Below are 20,982 nucleotides of genomic sequence, written 5' to 3'. Positions count from 1 at the left end.
GAACCAGGTGAAGTTTGGACTATCAGTCTGATTAGAAGAGAGACATCATATTTAGGATAAATATATAGCGCTACACATACATTACATTGCTCTTTTATCCCAATATGTTAGAAATTAAATATAAAAAGTCAATATAAATATGAATAATATGAATAAGTGATCACAGTACAAATTGTTTACCAGCAGAATCATCTTTTGTATGCATGTGTGTGTAATGTGAGCCAGGAGTTGAGGCAAAACAAGCCCGTGTCAGTTTGTCACCTTGTTCTATTCTAATGGACACAAGCCTCTGTGGAGCCTTTATAGTCATCAGCTTTCAACTAGAGAGACAGACTGAGAGAGAGACAGACTGAGAGAGAGAGACAGACTGACACAGAGAGACAGAGAGAGAGAGAGAGAGAGAGAGAGACAGAGAGAGAGACAGAGAGAGAGAGAGAGAGAGAGAGAGAGAGAGAGAGAGAGACTTGCGGTGCTTTTCTGCTGAAATAAAGTACCGGTATTTTGTAATGGTTATGTCGAAAAGCTCATGATCTCATGATCACCTTCCAGTGCTCTCTTATTAGTAGCAACCATTACAGTTCTGCACTTTTTAATTCTGTTAATTCTAAATTGTGTACACTGACGAGACAAAGCCGCTTTGCTAAATGCCAACTTTTAATATGGACTGATGGAATATAATCATCTAAACGTCTGAACTGTGCATCCTAACTGACACAATAGACGATCGTGTTAGCTTCAAGCAATTGTTCTTGTGTTTCTCTTCCTTTCGTTGCTGGCAAAACCCCAAAACAGCCATTTATGCACACAACCCAATAACGTCTCAGTATGGAATGAACGCAGGTTTCCTGTTCCACCACTAGAGGGCAGACACGATTAAGACAAAGCCTTCCTGAGCTCAGCCCTGAACTCAGATGCTGCTATTGGCTTTCTTTCACTGTCCAGCAGCATCTCTGATCAGAACTATTAAACGCAGTTCATTGTTTTATTATCAAATATTCAGAGCTGTTATTCAAAAAAATGGATTCAAGTTACGGCGAGGAACATTTAACTGGTTATGAAATTATTACTCTTGCCTCTATATGACCTTAATAAGTAAACAATACCATCAAAATTGAGTTATTTAACTTTAAAATAACCATACTTTTGACATAGAAACTCAAAACAATTTGAATGGGTCATTAAACATTCCTAACAGGTGGCTGCTATCCATTACACTGGGGCACAAACTAAAAACAAATGCTTTTCAATCAAACCACATCATATGAAGCGTTGCTGGGTTTCATGTTCTATCTCGCTAGTCGAGCAGGTTAAAGCCACTGAGGAGCTCGTGAAACACACTTTGGTTTGTACGGCATCCAGAAAACTCTTTCTCACAGCTCAAGAGACACCCGATCACTGAGCAGAACCCGGCTACGTGAAAGAGAAAGACATTTAAAGAGGGAACGATGGGATTATGAGTCCAGCTGTCATTATATGTTGAGCATCTGTGTGTTTATCCACCTGCTACACTACAACTCTGCTCTCTAATCTTCCTGGTTGCTCTAACCAACATCTGACTGATGTGTTCTGTGGCTCTTCAGTGGTCCGAACCGCACTGGGTGCACCTCCAGACTGACATAAACACGCACCACACATACACAAACATACACACACACGACCTAAGCACGAGGTTAAGAATAGTCCTGTTCGTATGGGCTAACTGCCAGAGGCATCTGTGGAGTGGTGAACCTCACTCTCTCTCTCTCTCCGTGTGTATGTATGTGTGTGTGTGTGTGTGTTAAGCTCCCTGGGAGAGTATGTTTGAGGGCACGAGGAGGAGTTTGGTGTGAAGGGATGAATTTTCCTTAACTTATTCCACTTTTAGTGTGTTTGCATGTTGTATGCAAAACAACAGAAACCTTACACTGCTAATTTAATTAAACCTGATACCCCAATCTTCTTTCAGTGTCCGCAACGGCAACAAGCTGTTCACCTGTCAAAGGTCTGTAAGTCTGTAAGCTAATTTACACATTACACCAGATACGGTCTGTATCACAGGTTATAGCTACATGGCGAGACAGTGCCATCTGATCTGACTGACAACACGCTGCAACAGTCGATGTCCTCAGTTCAAACACACTCAAACTCACCAGTCTTTCCACCTCCTGTTCACGGAGTCTCTCCTCTTTTTGGTGCTGATGGTAGTCGGTCAGTTCCTCCTTCCCGCTCAGTGAGCTGATGCTCCCCCTTCTTTCCCTGAAACCCCCTGGTGGGGTCACTCCTGCCTTTCCGAACGACTGCCGCCTCTCGCCCAGCCCCATCCCAGCTTCCAGGCCTGCCTTCCCAAATGAAGACCTCCTCTCTCCAAGTCCGAGCCCCAGGGAACCAGTGAAGTCTAGGTCCACCGCTCGCCTCTCCCTCTCCCCCAAAGACAGGCCCCCTCCCGCGGACGATCCACGGCTTGCCAGCCGTTCCAGTTCTGGAGGGCTGGAACTCATGGAGCCTAAGGAGCCGACAGAGCTAGTGGAAGTCAGGCTGAGCTTTTTGGCCACACGAGGAGAAGAGGAACCCCCTGTCCTGGATGGGATGGTCACATCAGGGGGAGTGGGTGTGGAAGAGACGGTGGCCGTAGTGGAGGGCAGGTTCTTGGGGGAGGAGAGGGAGATAGACACTACGCTTTCTCCCTGACTTGCGCTCTGAATGTGATGCCTGTTGGAGGAAAGCTGGCTTGATTTACTGGAGTTGTGGTTGATGTCAGGGCTGGCATTCTGACTGTTGTTGTAATGGTCTTTGCTAAATTTGTAACCGCCGGCGACATCGGATCGCCGCGGGGGCAGCGTTGACAAGGTTACGGCTCCGTTGTTGTTGTCACGGGGAGATTGGGAGGGGCAGAGGCGTGGCAGCGAGCGACTGTGCTCTCCTACGATCATCCCATTCAGCGAGCCTGCCGAGTATTTCCGGGTTCTGCTGCTGGGCGCTGGCTCTTGGTTGCCGTAGCTACGACGGCCAAGACGGGGGCTCGAGGGCATGCTGGCTGCACCTCCTGTTGATGGAGCGCGGGATGAGGAGGAGGGGGGCGGAAGAGAGAGGAGGAAGCTGTTGCTACCGTCAACAGAGGTGGAGGAGCCTCCGCCGTTCCATGTGGCCAGTAAAGAAGAAGAGGAGCCCGGGTTGTGCAGCCGTCGGCCGTCGCTTATGCCGAGGTTGTCCTGGTGGCGACTGCCCGAGGTGCGGGAGGCCAGAGAAGAAGAAGAAGAAGGGTCGGACCGTCGCCCGGGAGAAAAAGAGGGAGCCGATTTCAAAGACATGGGTGCACGATCCGAGCCGTAGAACCGCCTCGCCTGGTCCTGATAGGCTGATGAGGACGTGGCAGGACTCGTGGTAGGTGTGGTGGGGGGAGACTACGAGATAGAATGGGAAAATATTTACATTATAACTGAAAATACTTAAAAATGCTATTTCATCATAATATCAAATGCACATAAAATAGGATAAGTAGAAGATACATATAATGAGAAGATAAGGGTGAGGCTTTAGTATATAAACAGACTTTTCTTAAAGCTGTGACAGAATGAATACATCTCTAGTTTAGCTCAGGATAATGTGTATGGCCTGCTTATCGTTTGGTCTTGTACATAATGAGTAAACCCCGGTTAGCCCTTTTTAGCCCAAGACAAACATGCAGGCTAACCATATGAACTCTATCAGCCCAGTTGGAGTATGACATAGAAGGCGGAATGATAAATCCTGGAGTGGAGCTAAATGGTGTCTGACCTGTGTGACGCTGAAGTAGGAGGGGTTCGCATTCCCGTTGGCTCTCAGGCTGTTCTCCAGGGCGATCTTCTTGCGCTGCAGGGTGTCCATCAAGTCCCGGAGCTCAGACGCCGATCGCATGCCCCGAGCACTGTTGGTGCCGCCCACCACCGCATGGCTATAGTCACTGCTAAACTTCAAGTAGTCTGAGGGCGGGAAAGAGATGTAATGGAAAATAAATGAATAGTAAAGGGGAAAGCGTAGACACACAAATACAGGTGAACATTGAGGAGTATGAGAAACGGTGATTTAAATAAATGTAGAAATGGGGAAGCAGAGAGGAGCTGGAGGGAAATTGAGTTCAGAGAAAAACAAGAGAAAAGGCGCTATGGCTGGGATAAGCAATATGGAGTCACAAGAAAAGAAGACGGGAGAAAATGATGACAGAAAGGAGAGAGAGGATGTGTATGTACCTGAAGCTGCAGCTATTCATAGAGGCGGCCGATGGCAGAACAAACCCGAACCACACAATCTGCAGCTGGCAGCGAATCACCCAGAATAGGAGTTAACTCTCTCACACACACACACATACACACACTCTCTTGTACAAAACCATCCATTAGCTCCAAAACAAACATTTTAAATCAAACTCGACTTAGAACTCGAACTGTTCCTTAGAGTAAGATTTTGGGAAATGAAAAAAAACCCACAAAATATTCAGGAATACCCTCGAGAGGCCCCCGCCCTACCTAAAGCCTTCTATTTAGAGCAGCTTCAGCAGTAAGCGGGTCTTTTTCCAAACCTCAACTGAGTCAGGAAGATTTAGCAGGAAGGAAGTCAAAACTAAAACAAAAAGGCATTTATACTTGGTAAAATATTGCTGAGGTCAGCAGGAGTATTGTTGATTAACAGCAGTATTTCTACTTTTCTGTGCAGAATTTAAAAAACACCGTCCTTACATATTCTCCTGTCATCAGAAATGCCGGTAAAACACTAGGAAGAGGGTAGTAGAACGCAATGTGTGAGAAACCTGCAGAGTGTTTTCAATTTATCTGTGGCTTTATGTGGAAAAGGAACAATTATAATGTACAAGCTGAGACCACCCAGTGTTTAACCGTCACACACACCCACAAAAAAAGCTTTCCTACAACTCACAACTGTAGCTCTGCCTGAGAGAAACACACACACACACACACACGTACTTCCTATGTGTATATATGCTAAGAGTGCACATATGTGTTGAATAATTTAAGCACAGTAGGGAACATTCAACTGCTGCTGCTTAGTCGAGTTGTATTGTGAGAGAAACTGGAGCACCTAAAGTGCACCTCGTAGCTGAATAACAGCCTGTGTGAGGAAAATGTCAAACCCTACATGGTGGAGAGAAATGGGGCAGAAAATGAAAGACATCATAAGATCTAGACACACACACACACACACACATGCAGGGTGTTTGTGTCCATACATGGGCAGATTTATAGTGGAGGCCTGGCGTGCATCAAGTCCGTTCTATCGTGACTATTCTCCTCAATGTCCGGCTCGTTTTGCTTTGTGCGAGAGTCTTCCCTTTAGGTGCGGAGTGTGAGTCTTGGCAATCTGGAGGATAAAGGTCAAGGTTTTGGCTGCCTGTGAAAACAAGTTTTCCAAAGTGTGTGTGTGTGTGTGTGTGTGTGTGTGTGTGTGTGTGTGTGTGTGTGTGAGAGAGAGATGTAAGTCATCTCTACAAAAACATCAGAGAAGCAGGGGAGAGAGCAGTGCATTCCTTACATCCAGGAGTTTAAAGAGCAAGGATTCCACTGATTATGGCGCACACACACACACACACACACTCACACCTTGCTCCAAGCCCGATCAATCACTAAGGAGACAGCGGAGTTCAGCTGTATCGCCATGGAAATGGAGAGGCACCAGAATACAATAACATTCCTATATACTTTGAATTTACGTTTTTAGCATGTGTGTGACAGTGAGAGTATATGTTTAGGAAATACTGAGAGGACGGCTGAACTCTACCCTTCAGTCTGTCACATGTGTGTAACAGACATACTCAAGACCAACATGCCAATCTCACACACAAACACACACACACCTGTCTAGGTCGTGTGTACCTGTAACTATACCCTGAGATCCCTGACAGGGCATATGGTGAATATAGTTGTGGGGACAGATGTTGCGTGAGGAGAATAAACTGATGAAAAACTACAAAGGAAGAACAGGTGAGAAGCAGATGGAATAGATGAGCGAGCCGATGAAAGAGGGAGGGAGGTAGAAGAGGAGATGGTGATGTGGCAGAACAAAGAGAGAGGAGAAACAAAAGAAAAAGAGCGGGGATCAAGTACAGGTCATGGGTCAGAGAAGGAGTTTGTGTGTGTGTGTGTGTACCTGTGTTGTAGGCTAAAGCTGACACAGGGCTCTTTTGTGGAAGCATGCTCTTCATTCTGCTTGCCTCCTCGGGATGGTTGAACCGGAAGAAATAGGACTTACCCAGACACAGGGAATAACCTGGAGAGAGAACACACAGACGCGTAAGGTAAAACATACGAGACCATCGTGACAAACGCTATAGTACTGTGAAGAGGCAGTCGTAGGTACAGCTTTTTTATTTGTATTCACAGCTAGAAACACACTTGCACACTCTCGGCACAGCCAGCCATTCCGGACCACAGTGTTTGCTCTGGCCATCAATTAGGCTGAGAGGGCCAGGTATTAAACAAGATGTCAGGGTCACAACCTCTGTAATACACACAGACAGCCACAGCTGTCCAAATACCTCAGAAGGGAAGGGAGAGAGACAGCAGTGCTCTCACACACACACACACACACACACACACACACACACACACACACACACACACACACTCACAAGAAAAGTGAAAAAGTAGAAAGACAGCAGAAAACAAATGAAACGACTTCAGTGGTGCAAAGAGGAGTGGACAACAAAGAGGAGAGAAGATCACAAGACTGGCTAATAAACAAAGAGTTCCCCTTTCATTTGTCTGTCTTCACACACACACACACACACACACACACACACACACACACACACACACACACACACACACACACACACACTCTCTTTGCTCGCTCCATTCTTTCAACCCCCCCCCCCCCCGCCCAGAAGGTTCAGATAAGCATTACAGTACCCCCACAATGTTAGCATGTGTGTTAAAGGCTAAAAAAGCACCTCCTTGATAGCTCCGTTACAGTTACATCAGATTCCTTGGACCTGAAGTCAGACACAGCCACTGAGGCAAGAGGGAGGGAGGGAGGGAGGGAGGGAGGGGGGGGGGGGGATAGAGAGAGGGCAAATGGAAAAAGACTGAATGGAAAAATGTCAATGTTTTTTTTTAAACTTTCTTTTGCCTTCTCTCGTTCTCATCTCACTTTGTGTCCTGTCCTGAGTCCTAACACCACACACACACACACACACACGAAAACAACTGTCAGAAATGTTTAGTCTACACAGCTGGACTGTGAACTTCTCAAATACATACCCATGTAAACACACAATCTTGCAGGTTTGGCAGCAAACTGTGAAGCAGTGGCATCGTGACAGAGAGATCAAAAGATGTGTGTTTTTTAATATAATGACAGAAAAACAGACACACACGCGTGATATGTGTGGTAATGAACTAATAATATGTGTTTCTCATTGCCGGACTTGATTAATGTGCGTGTCTTTGAAAATGTTGTGCATGCTCTGTGAATCTGTGTGGAGACATGTCTCCTAACAGTGTCTGCCTAATGATTCACAGTAACTCTCAGTATTTAGCAGAGAAGCAAACACACACACACACACACACACACTGCCAGCAGTCAGCTCTTGTAAAAATCTAATTTCCATCGCCTCACCATGTGCCACCTTTAAAGTGGAGGGTAAAGTGTGTCGCCATGATTTGTTCACAGCCCCCGCTCCCCCCGCCGATCTAATTTCCTCTCAGTGCCTCTTAGCTAACAAACAACTAGCTAATCCTGCCCTCCTTCAGCAGGAACAAATACAAGCAGTACATGTGTGTGTGTGTGTGTGTGTTTGTGACAGAGATAAACAAAGAAAGGATGAGAAATTCACATGTTGTCCTTGTATATTTATAAAACCTGATGATTCAACCTTTGCGTCGCTTCTTGCTTTCTCAAACAAACACCGGATTACTGCAAACCTTTTCTTAACCCTTGCTCCTAAAATCCATCTGTGATAAGATTACAAGGGAACACGCAGCATCCGCCACATTCAATGAAAACAAATGCTAATCCTAACTGCTTGCACACAAACTAAATTTAAGACTGCTGTCCTAAATAGATTGCACATGAACACATGCCAACTCCCTTTAACCCACACACACACAGAGACAGACATACCATCCAACAAAACACGTTTAATCTCATTTACGTGTTCACTTGTTTACCAGCTAATTTAATTTGCCTCCCACGTCAAAGCATCCCCCCCCCCACACACACACAAACAAACGGAGAGACCCTCTCCCACGACAAGACGACTAGAAATTAGTCTGTACATACATTTATAGGATAATTTAAAGTGTGCTCTACAAAGGCAGACCTCAGAGTCTTTGAGGGCACAGATGTCGGAGCTGCATCACGGCTGGAGACCATTTCTGTTTCCATGTAGATCTGAGCGACCCAAACTACACTCTCGCCGCAGTGTTTGGGAAGAGGAAACGCAAAATAGTTTCTCTATTTGGGTAACACAAGTGGAGGAATTGCCAAATTGAGACCATTAGGTTAGAATGAAAAATAAACCAAATGCACAGATCCCATGTCGAACTATTTCTTGGATGAAACTCTCTTACCTTACTGACCTATTGGTCAGGTTTGACATGCAAACTAATCACAGATATCAAAAGTAATCACCACAAATGTCCGAATGCACATCATGTGATAAAACTGGTTGGCTTCAAAATGTTGCTGTAATCCCTCAGATCTTTATGGGACTGAACAAAAACAGAGTTTACTCATTCATGAAAAGATGCTTACACACAAGGTCCCAGTGGGAGTGTTAATAGGCCTCAAAACCACAAATGAACCCCCTCTGGGGCACAAGGGTCCAGCAGTAACAGCACAAAAAAACAGACTGGTATTTCTCAGGGGAGTCATTATAGATTAGTTTAGACACACACACACACACACACACACACACACACACACACACACACACACACACACACACACACACACACACACACACAAATACATATAATCTAGCTCTTCACCAGAGGCTCAGTAGATATCTTCTCTGCTTCATCTCAAATCCCATCCACAAAGCATCAAAAGGGACAGCCATGGTATATAAACTATAAACAAACTCTAATCTATCAGAATGAAAATAAAGTAAAGTTAAACAGCAACACCATGAAATCTGATAACAAAGGATTGATACCGTATTCATCTGGTTTAAAGATTGTTCTCTTCTTTTAAGTCCCTAAAAAAATGTGCTGAAGTCAGGCAGAAGAAAGACTTGTGAACACAATAACATCCATGACAATGAGGCCGGTTTTGTTTTCAGGTGTCAGGTATCCTGACCACGGAGCCTGTCCTCACCACCGTGGGCTGCTTCTCTTTGTCACGTGCACTCACACCACACCAGTCTGTACACTTGCAGGCTCATTTATGATCCACCAAAAGCTGCAGACAATATGCTACAGCCACCAGGCTGTGACGAAACAGCTCCAAAAGATGGCTGGCAATATGAAAACAAAGTATAATTTCACCATTCAGTGGCTTGGATCACAGGAGCAGCAATGATTAACATACTGCTTGCAGCATTTTTTTTAAATGCAAAAAGTATTGTTGTTATATATTATTACCATTGATTTATGGTGACAGACTAAATTTGTATCTGTGATGGTTTGCACTGCAGCCAATCAGAAGGGACATCAACAATATCAGCTGATGAGCAGACAGTATGCAAGACTGATACAAAGCAGCCAACTGTGCTCGTAGGACAGGGTTCAAATAAACACATGTATCGATTGATGGGAATAACATTGCCCAACCTTTTCAGAGAGCCTGACAGGCTGGTTTTAATAGTGTGTTAATAAAACACATGAGCGCGCGGGCAGATGTTGGGTTGAATGTGAATCAGCCATCCTTTACGTAACTGTGTGTGTGAGAGAGACTCTGCCTACTACACCTGTAAGGTGCTAAGCGTCGTAAATTAGTAACGTTCGCCGACAATACACTAACCTTAGTTCATTCAAGAAAAACGTAGTGGGGGTGTGTATAGCCATAGACTGTATATAAAGTGATACAGCCTAAGTATGAAATAAGCCTAATTTAAAAAAGGTGCAGTGCAGTTAAGTAGAGTAAATACATTTGCATGCAACATGTTACTTTGTTGCTTTTGTTGAAAGTTAACTTCAGCTAGCAACATTTAAATTCGTTACATACCTTTTGAGTCCCATTCAGTGAGCACGTTTCACGACAATAACAGCTATTGTCTTTCTTTTAACGTCTAACAAATGATAATGACCGGACCTTAAATTCACTTTTTTTTCTATAAAAGTAAAACGCAGTCTAGCTAGAGTCCTGGCGGTGCCTGTGTTGTTGTATCTCTCTCTCTCCTGCGAGCCGCCTCCTCACCCGTCTTGACTGCGTGTGTAAGAAAGTTCACTGATTTACCATCCACGAGTCTGAGTACGGGACTGTACCAACTCGCGGTAAAAAGGGGTAACAGGTTCAAGATTCGCGAGAGCAGACTATTTAACATACTGTCGAGGAATATAATAGCAACGTTGATGATTTAGATATTTAAAACGCCAAATGAAAGAGAAGAAAACACAATTTGAGTAGTTAAAACCACATGTAAAGTAACAGCGTAATACGACATCACCCTAATCTAGATTTGGTAGGTTCAAGAGCTATTAGACAGTGAGGTATTTGGTGGACGCCCCCTCAGCTTTTCTTTGTCTACCTATTATTTTCTCTCTCTTTTCTTTGAAATACCTTGGACCAGTGTAACCCCAAAACAGCTGGACAATAGCTACTGACTTAAAAAACCTGGTGGCTTGCTTAGATTATAATGACAAACCAATTCATGCTGCAATTAATTAATTTGACTTGAGACAAAGCAACAGTGGATAAGGGGCAGAGAATAGTTTGGGGCTAAGCCAGGCAGACCGACTGGCTACATAAAAAAAATGGAAGATTCTGGGAGGGAGTAAAGCAAGCAAGAAAAAGAAAAAAGAAGAAGAAAGCCTGTAGTTATACTGCTCGTTTGTAACTCTTGTTATTGGCGTACGATGACTCCTATAGTCATCATTGCAAATCTGCTGCTGTGCTTCAACAAGTGACTTCCAGCTGTTCAAGTTAGCTAGAAGTGAAACTGATGTGATTCCAGGTCAAGCTCCGAAGTCCCAAACACAGAACAGATCACTTCCTAAACATAGCTAATCATCTCCAGGCTGCTCCATGTGCATGTGTACGTGTGTGTGTGTGTGTGTGTGTGTGTGTGTGTGTGTGTGTCTCTGTGTGTGGTTAGACAACTCAACCAAAAGCATTTGAGGCCAGATGATATTCCTGAAAGATGTTCTCGCTCTCCATAATTTTCCAAACCATGTCCTCTTGACTCTTTTTTTGAACACCTTTTTCTCTTTCAGTCCTTCTCTCCACCCCTGAGACTTCACAAAGCCCTAGCCTCGTGTGTAGACACACCAAGATGATGTCAATATTTGAATCAGCCCGGCACAGCGGGAAGATAAATAGGCCTGTCAATATTTAACTTGAAATGGCCAGGCCACAATGAGAAGGGTTCACAGAAAGGATGGATACATGGAGAAGGAGAAGCCAGGTGCAAAAAACAGTCAAACAAGGAGTGCTGTGCAACTCAGTAAATCCATGAAAAGGGAATTTGGGGGAAGAGAGAAGGAAATAGAGTGCAGACAGATGAAAGATCAAGATATTGGCTGACAAAAAACAGACATAGTGGACAGAATTATAAAACAAATAAATGCGTTAGAATTTGGGAGGATCCTCAGTTTGTTTGTGTGTGTGTGTGTGTGTGTGTGTTCTGCAAGTCTTCTGCAGTCTCCTATAACATAATTTGATGTGCAGGGTACGCTCTGCCGTTGCTGGAAGCGGTGACTCACTGTAGTAGCTGTTCCAAACCACAAGGAATTAAACCAAACCAGAGGTTCACGCACATCCACTACATCATTCAAAACACATACACAAACACGTGGAAATGCTCACACACACACACACACACACACACACACACACACACACACACACACAGGCCCATGCATTTCTGTGAAATACACAAACATACGCCGTGCTGTTCGTGCGCGTCAGCACAACGTTAACTGTACCCATATGACTCATACACAAACTGAAAGGTATGCAAGTTAACCGAACCACAAACAAACCACTCGCTCTTTCTTTCCAAACACAGGGGAGTTATTTAACACTGAAATTATGCACACTCAATGAAATAAAGTCAACTTTCACTCCAACTATTTCACTGACCAGTAGGTGGCAGTATATCAAACATGTACATGTGTGTGTGCCTGGTTGTGCAGAAGCAAATGAAATACCTGATGTAGAGTGTGTGGGTCTTCTTATATTCAGTCTATTGTATAGGCCCTCCCTGAGAGTTGACTGAGCTATACTGTGTGTGTGTGTGTGTGTGTGTGTGCATATCTTACCCTGTGTGAGTGGTGTGGGCACAGTGACCTGTGCTCCATCCAGACTGCAGAGGTGACCACAGGGGTCCAGGGTCACCACCCCTCCTGTGTCACAGGTAATGATGAGAAAGTAGGGGATCAGTACACCTTCGGTTTGAAGTAAAGCAGCTAACGTTTCGACATCATCACTCAGACGTTGTTCCCTGTTGAAAGATGCCAACTACACTACCACGTTTAATTATAACACACACACAAAGCCATGCTATTCCCATCTTCACTGCAGTTCTTCGGTCTGAATGCTTAGCGTAGTAATTATACAGGATGTTTCACAGAGGAACAAAAAAAACCCATCAGCGCAATCAATCACTGTCTCTTCAAAGAGAATTGTCTTTTCTTTCACACAATACACTGACAAAGTATTGAAAGATATCCATCTTAATAGTTCACTCAATGCTATATTTATCTTTAAACATTATTATTGAAACAAATTAAAGATTGTGCTGGTGTGATATGCTAATTCTAACAGATTCTGTTGCAGTTTTGTTAAAATAATCATTTAAAACACATACAGATGCCTTTTTACTTACTGTATTGAGCGGATCATCTCTTTACAGTTTTGACAACATGTTTTCAAATATTGTAAACTCACTTCATTTTTTTTTGTAGATTCAGTATTTTTTATTCAAAAGCCTTCTTAAATAAATGAGTCATTGGCCAACACAACGTGCAGATGTGAACTGGGTAGAAATCTTAGTACACAAATGACAGCTGTTTAATTCAGAGGCCTGGCTCATAATATGAATTCATTTTGTGCTGAGTGAACTGACATCAACCTTCATTGAAGATGAGACAGTGCTCCGCCTCGATGCCAGGACCCTGGATAGTGACGTCTTGAGGAATTGGAGCATCTTCTCGTCCGATGCGGGTCACCCCTGAAACATCAAGCAACATGCAAATAGAAACGAAATGCAAAAGTACAATTGTCTTTTTGAACCACATGGGCGGTCTGTGATCCACACTTTAAAGGGGGCACTTCAGTATTGTCAATTTCAACTGCTTCTTCTTTTTCAGTCGACATATTCTGGAGAAAAATAGACCCTCAGTTCTCCCAAAATGGCCTGTTCACATGGTCGGCATTCCTCACTGAAATGGAAAGGCACACCGAGCTGGGAGGATGTGAAAGTGTGTAGAAGTTACGCAAGAAATATAATGACGTAAAATGTGAAATGTCACATTGCTGACTTTACCGTACGTATCATTTTAATACCATCCACTGTGTACTGTTGTAAAACATTTTCTTCATACTGTAGTTCATCATTTTTCATACTTGCCGCAGCTTAAATCAATCCATCTGTCACAATATTTGAACTGCACTGCTCTCCTGGCTGAGGAGGCGAAACAAAAAGAGTCTGTCTCTCTGTATTAGGAATACAATGAGAGCTGTGTGATCCGCACAAGACATGTCAACTCTGAAAGTGTATGTGAGAGCCACGAGTGTTATCTAAGGACAGATACTCACTTAGTTCAGTTTAACGCTTTTAATCTAATGTCAGATTGTGTTACTATTCCGTCTGCAGGCTATTGAACTCGAATCAGTTGTACGAGCTTGTTTTTCACTCTATCGTGTTGTAGATCTCACTGTCTTCGCTCCTATCGCTTTGCTGTGTTTGGCCAACTTGCTGGAATAATAATTAAGCTGTGGCACCTGTGGCTTGCTGATTCAATGACTGTATGTTTGTCTGCATGTGTGTGTGTGTGTCTGTGTATGAACGAGAGGGGTGAAGAGCGATTGAGGGAGAATGAGTGCAAGACACCTGTGGATGGCTGATGAAAGATACACTATAAATACTCTTGTGTTTGGATTGCAGTCTGCTAGCGCAGTGCTGTCCTCATTTTTGTACGTTTAGATGTGGGTTCAGCCTGCGCACCAACCAATAAGTCGGGTCATTTTCCTCCCCAATGACAATAACAATAAATAACCAGGGATGTGGATGTAGTCATTTGTTTTTTTTTTCAGTCTAAGGGAGCCCTGTGGGAGGAAGTAGTGTTGACTCCTTGTTTTGACTTTATTGTGACCCAGCATAGTATCACACACACACACACACACACATACACACACTGCTCCAGTAACATGGAAATGAAGTGATGGATGGGCAGGGGAGAGGGCAAAAAGAGGGGAGAGGCAGTGAAACAAAGCAATGAAGGAGGGAAAAGAGGGAGGGGAGGGGACTGCAAAGGTCTAGTTCCACCATCGATGACAGCTTTACATGACTCATTATGAAATACTCTATGACGCATTGGGAAGAGGAATGGCTGTACTGTATGACCTGGTATTCTTAACCCAGTGAGTATGTGTTTCTATGCTATATCTGTGTGTGTGTGTGTGTGTGTGTGTTACCTTCTTTTAGTGGCAGCAGGGTGATTGCCACACTGAGCCTCCCACTGCCCAGACTCACCAGATGAGGTGTGGCTGTCTGGACCTTCAGCCCCTTCCCTGTGTCAATCAGGTCCAGAGGCGGAAACTACAAGCATCAGTCAGATTGGAAAGGGATAGTTTTCACTCACAGTGTATTTATCATTGTTATAATCTTCACTCTCGGAAGACTAGAAAAACATGGACCGCCATTAAAATTGACCCTTGAAATCATTCTGCAGAATGCTCAATATTTATATTTTCTTTTATCAATTGAACTTATAACTTACTTGAAATGCTTGTGTGTGTGTTTGCGTATATTCTCTCACCTTCGGTTCCACCGGAGAAATTTGATCTGACTCTGGCTGAAACATCATCTCACAGTCCTGCAGAATGGATGAGAGAGGAGGTGAAATCAGCTCAGACCGCACACCGAGTTATAAATTATTCATGATAGTATTTCATGTTCTATTGTCTTTTCATCGTTCTGTTTTTTAAATGTACATTCATTCATCAACATCTCATTATACATTTAAAAAAATGGAGTTGATGTCCATACGTATACACGCCAGGGTCACACATATACAAAAGTTGTAGGCATCTGCACAAATGATTATGCCCAGCTATATTCAAATACATGCACACACACACACACACACACACACACACACACAAACACACAAAGAAAAAACAACAGGGCACTGCATGCCCAGCTGCTGCCACATGAGAGGAACTCTCCGTGTGAAAGTGTCCCAAGGGGAAAATAGCCCTTGAGATACACACACACACACACACACACACACACACACACACACACACACACACACACACACACACACACACACACACACACACACACACACACACACACACACACACACACAGGGTAAGAACAAGAAGGAAGCCATGAGAAAACTCGGAAATAGCAGGGCGGGATTAGATTGGCATAAAAGGAAGAGAATGGCAAACTATAAAGAGGAATGAAAACAGAGTGAGATAAAAGGGGAAAAAATCTCTCAAAAAATGTGTATGCGTTTGAATAAACACGCTCAGATCGAGTGCCAAGGACAACCCCTGCAGTACCCTACAATTTAATAAAGGAAACCAGTCTTGCTTCTGCACACACATGCACGCACATGAAATTCTGTTTCAGTCAAACCCGATTCCTGTTTCATCTCCTGCCTCTCTTCCTCTTCTCTCTCCGTGTTATCCTGTAATAATCCTATGATAATATACATTATCGACCTCACACAGGTTTCTCCATTAGTATCTCATTTGTTTTCAAGATCTAATTCTTCAAAAGTTTTTCCAACTCTCCAACCTTCTTGTCTTTTCTTCTTCTCTGCCTTCCTTCATACTTTCTGTGTCCCATCCTCCTGTCTTTTTAGTCTCACTGTCCTCTCTTTTATATCCTTTCCTCCAATCACCAGCATAGGAAGCGCAAATCCAAGTCAGCTCCATACCACTTCCTCTAATTCAGCGGCAACTTCCTCTCTGAGGTCACTTCCTTTGAGCTTTGACACCCTTATTGCCTTTAAACACACACACATACACACGCACTTGCTATTCTTCGCAATTCAGCTGCCCCTGTAACCCCTATGCACACACACACAAACAAATAAAGTCACGCATCAGCTCTTTTTGTTATCGCATAAAGACATAGGGCCCCACATTCCACAGATTTTCTTTCATCCCTGGTGTAGACAAAACAAACACACGGTGTATGATGGCAAGAACATCAGCTGGACAAATACATAGATGAGATGCAGATTTAAAGTTCAACAGGAACTGTTGTTATACAATGACAATACTTCCCCCTCTTCTTTTTCTATCTTTTCCTCCCACTTCCTTCCTCTATGTCCTTTCCTGCCTACTTGACTCTCCCCTTCTGTTTTATATTCTTTACTCCATCATTTCACCTCAGTGTCTTCCTTTCTTTCCATGGCCCCCTCCCTTCTTCTTTCACCAGGTGAGCTCCGGTTTAGGCAGGTCAAGACACGCTTTTGTGTTGTTGTGTTCTAGTTCGAGCAGAGCAATGAAGTGTGTCATCCCCCTTCCAGACCAAAACTGATGCTATCTGGGCCACTGGATTAGAGGGCTATGCGATTACTGGATGGTCTAGGTATTTGCAGGTTTGTAGAGAAACATGTGAACACACAACATAATGATGAATATTTGTCAAGACCTTTGCTGTTATTTCCCTATAACTAATATATGAAGCTGCTCTAGACATAGATTTAGATTTAATACTTTAAACAGATGACAAATGTGAATATGACAGTGTTTAAATGTTCTTACAATTTCTCAGGTGTCTACACGTCTACACGTCTACATTGATGTAACTAAATAGTATCAAGTTAAGGTAACATGTAACATATGAGGCAGACTGAGGGTAAGAAAGTCCAGTCGAGTAAACTTCAACATTTCATCACAAACTAACTCCTTGAATGGAATGAAAAACCTTCAATGGTATTTTTTTCCTTTTATGGAAAAATACCCTGACACACTTTTAATACCAACTTTAATCCCAAATCTGTTTTACACCTGAACTAGCCCTTTAAACAATTGAAAACCATCTAAAACCACTTCATACATACAATGTTTTTAAAATCACAAAGACATACGTAAAAAAAGGGCATGCATGCACATCTGTCTTTTGATCCCATCGGTTGGACAGCTGAGTCTCCCCAAGTGCTTAGCATGCCCTGCAGCTGGAGACAGAGATGGAGATAGAAAAATGGGCCGACAGAAAAAGAGAGAGTGATGGAAGAAAGAAAGAAAGAAAGAAAGAAAGAGAACTCATAAAACCAGAAGGACATTCTCTGTTTCAAGGATTGTCTGTTTCATTATTTTCTTCAGCCTCTGCTTTTATCCCTCTGTCCAGTCCCTCTGTTTGTATTTCCTCTACATCTGTTTGTTCTTTCTCTCTGTTTCAATTACTTTCTTCGTTGTTGTTGTTGTTGCTGTCTGTTTCTGTCTGTTTCTGTGGCAGGCTGCATCCTCGTAACCACATCTCAGCGTGTTGTTAATAACACTGATTTGGAACACACTTTTTAGTGCACTTTGGGATGGTTTAGATACTTACATGTGTGTATCTGTCAAAAACAGCGAGGTCATGATCTTGGATTACATCGTGAACATGGCAATTACTCTGAATTAAAAAAATAGAAGAAGAGTACAGTGTTCAACAGACAAATCATCAGTATTCTTCTACTTTAACTGCAGATATTCCATGCTGGCCATCTGCTTCTTCAGTGTGTGTGGCTGATCTATTGACCAACTAATGGAGATGAGGGGGGGGGGGGGTAATAACAATACATCTAGCTACAGTCAAGGTGTTAAGCTCACTTGCTACAAAAATAAAATCTGGGTGGTTTACGTGTTTTATCTGCCATTTAAGCGTTAAATGCTGTCTGTACTCCTCTCTCTTTCTCCATCCCTCTGTCTCTCACTAACATCCCCTCCCCTTACATTCCAGCATGACCCTCTCCTCCGCCCACCTGACAAAGCCAGCATTGTATCGCAGATGCTGTTTAATATGGAGTCCCTCTCTCGGTGTCCGTCTTATGGAGCAACGCATAGGGCTAAATGGGGTTATCTTCCTCCCTTCTCCTCACTACACCCTGTGTTCTGTGCGCAATCATTTCTTCAACAAAACTTTAAGTATGCCTTACGCACGCATACACGCCACAGACGTCAACACACCCACACACACACAACAAACACATGCATCCTGTCAGACATAAAATTTTAGTGTTTTAGTGAAAACTCTGCCAGCTGATTAACACAACTCAGCCTTGAACCCCTGCTATAACACAACACACAACCCACGGCATTGTTCTCAAACTCAAACTCTCTCACACTCAAGTGAACGTTTTCTCTTCTATCAATACACCCAAATGCAAGATCCTCACAGGAAAGAAAGTCCATTGTTATTGCAGCTGACTCAAAGTTGGAGGAAACTTGAATTTCTATGGAGGGTGTGTGTGTCTTTGGAAAAGCCCAGGTTACCTTTACTGCCATATGCAGGGGATCGACTGGTGTTTGGGTTTCTGAGGGGCCGGATATGACAGAGAGACAAGGAGGGACAGTGAACTAGTCGAGGGACATGACCCATATTTAACATAGCTCACGTGGTGAAATCAACTGAAGAGTGCTGAAGAGGAAGGAAAGAGCAAGACAGAAAACAAACCCAGTCTGTCAGGGGAACAACAAAAAGAGGATGAATAAAAACAGACCAAAGAATCCAGAGAGGAAAGGAAAAGAGATTAATGGTGAATCAAAAAACGTTTCCCCAAGTTGCACCTCTGTCCTCCATGTGATCCCTTTCTGCACTGATGAAAATCCAAACACATATCTGGTTTATGCATAAACAGTACACACTGTGGAGGGAATCTTGACAAGAGTAGAAAAATGATTTACTTCGGCACACAAATGATCCTTACAAGTGCTGTGTGTGCACTTCTATCACAGTTCTTAAGTCTGGTACATGTGCGTCTAGCAGCTCATAACATCATTAGTATGTCCATGTGACAGAACAGTTGTATCCTCCTGGTTTCCACATCATGGACATGAGCCAGCTTGACCGGTGTAATGGTTTTGACATAGTTTATCATTCTGTTAAAATAGAACGTTTCTTCAGCATCTTAAACACAGATGTGTTGCTGTAAAGTGCCGTGGATAAATCCACAATTACACTGGGATCCAGAGCCATAACATGCAGCATACAACTTGTTTCCAACAAACCTGACACGAGCAACTCAACATGACCCAAGTGTAACATTGTATGTCATTTCATACACGCCACCCGATTTAATAGCATCCCTTTACACCAGGGGTGCCCACACTTTTTCGGCTTGCGAGCTACTTTTAAAATGACCAAGTCAAAATGATCTACCTACATTAAAAATGCTGAATATCTATTTATATATATATACATATATTCTGTATATTTTTGGTCGTTCCCTTACTCTGATGACTTGCACTGAATGGGATTGGCCAGAGTTGCATAGTCCTGACAGTAGCTGCTGGTATCCGCCTCAAGCAGACTTCAGATGATCATCAGTCATGGTGGAACGGTGTATGGACTTAATGTTCTTCATGTGGGAAAAGGCTGACTCACATAAATGAGTAGAGCCGAATAATTCAGTCAAAAAGGTATCACATTTCCTCATGTTTGGGTACTTTTTCCTCTGTGAGAAAACTGTCCATGAGCCCTGGACTTCAGCTGCAGTGTCAGAATCTCATCCTCCACTCCAGACGAGTTCAGGTGAAACAATGTTGCAATTTTTGATGCGAGTGAATCAACCTCAATATCTTCCCGAAATGTGCAGCACATAAGTGTAGCAACTGGCTCGAGTAAAGCAAAGTCTGGAAAGCGTTTGTCAAACCCTGACAGACACTTGTCAATCTGCTCTGTGTAGCGCGCACTGTCAAGTTACGCACACGCCTTCCGTTGCGTCTCCAGTTCTGACGCCAGGTTTTGGACGTTTCCCAAATCATGGCGCTGCAGATTTAGCTTCTTTAGTGGAAATAAATTGGAAGGCTAACTAATTAGCTCGCCGGAGTTTTGCAGTAGCTCGCGCGGTTGACCGCGCATAGTGGTGACCCGTGTGTTAGAAAATCAAATGGCAAATGCCATGAGGACATCTCTTTTTTTTTTTTAATGGTATGCGATCTACTCGCACTACCTCCGCGATCGACCGGTCGATCGCGATCGACGTATTGGGCACCCCTGCTTTACACACTCATACACCACAAACATGCATACTCTTCATCCAGACGTATCATACGATATGGCTGTTATGTTAAAGAGGTACGTGGTGATAAGACTGACATTTCTGAATGTTGCCACTTGGTCTGGTTTCTTAAAGTTGCTGGTTGAGTTCCAAGTTCTGCCACATGATTGGCTGCATTAAGGGGGAAGCAACATGTCGTCCTTCGATGAACTCATGCAGCTATAGAACAAGTGAGTCATGGAATAATACTAGCTTGTGGCATGGACTGATCCACTGAGGTATTCTTGAGGTTTGTTTGTGTCAAATGTAGAGCTCGCTCATACACTCACACACTAACAATATCCCAAACCATGACCAGGCAAAATCAGTCACTGCTCTGATTTGTCCTCTTATATAGGCCTCCTTATTTAAATATCTTAAAAATTCCAATATACACGTCTAGGCAGGTTGTTCTAACTTGTAA

The 20,982-nt window shown here is 43.4% G+C and overlaps 1 protein-coding gene across 2 annotated transcripts in view; it reads right to left on the bottom strand.

The window, feature by feature from the left end:
* The window catches only part of phldb2b (pleckstrin homology-like domain, family B, member 2b), a 36,846-nt gene that overhangs the window by 15,301 nt on the left and 563 nt on the right, over positions 1-20,982 (bottom strand). For both annotated transcript variants that reach the window (XM_079292060.1, XM_079292061.1), the window contains exons 2-8: positions 15,111-15,167; positions 14,767-14,890; positions 13,202-13,300; positions 12,390-12,473; positions 6,115-6,234; positions 3,754-3,938; positions 2,130-3,380 (exon numbers count right to left, since the gene is read on the bottom strand). In XM_079292060.1, the coding sequence (XP_079148186.1) occupies positions 2,130-3,380; positions 3,754-3,938; positions 6,115-6,234; positions 12,390-12,473; positions 13,202-13,300; positions 14,767-14,890; positions 15,111-15,167 (1,920 nt within the window). The remainder of the gene's footprint in view (positions 1-2,129; positions 3,381-3,753; positions 3,939-6,114; positions 6,235-12,389; positions 12,474-13,201; positions 13,301-14,766; positions 14,891-15,110; positions 15,168-20,982) is intronic.

This window comes from Melanostigma gelatinosum, assembly GCF_949748355.1.
Source record: "Melanostigma gelatinosum genome assembly, chromosome: 20".
Lineage (NCBI taxonomy): Eukaryota > Metazoa > Chordata > Actinopteri > Perciformes > Zoarcidae > Melanostigma > Melanostigma gelatinosum.
This window is presented reverse-complemented; position numbering and strand designations above follow the sequence as displayed.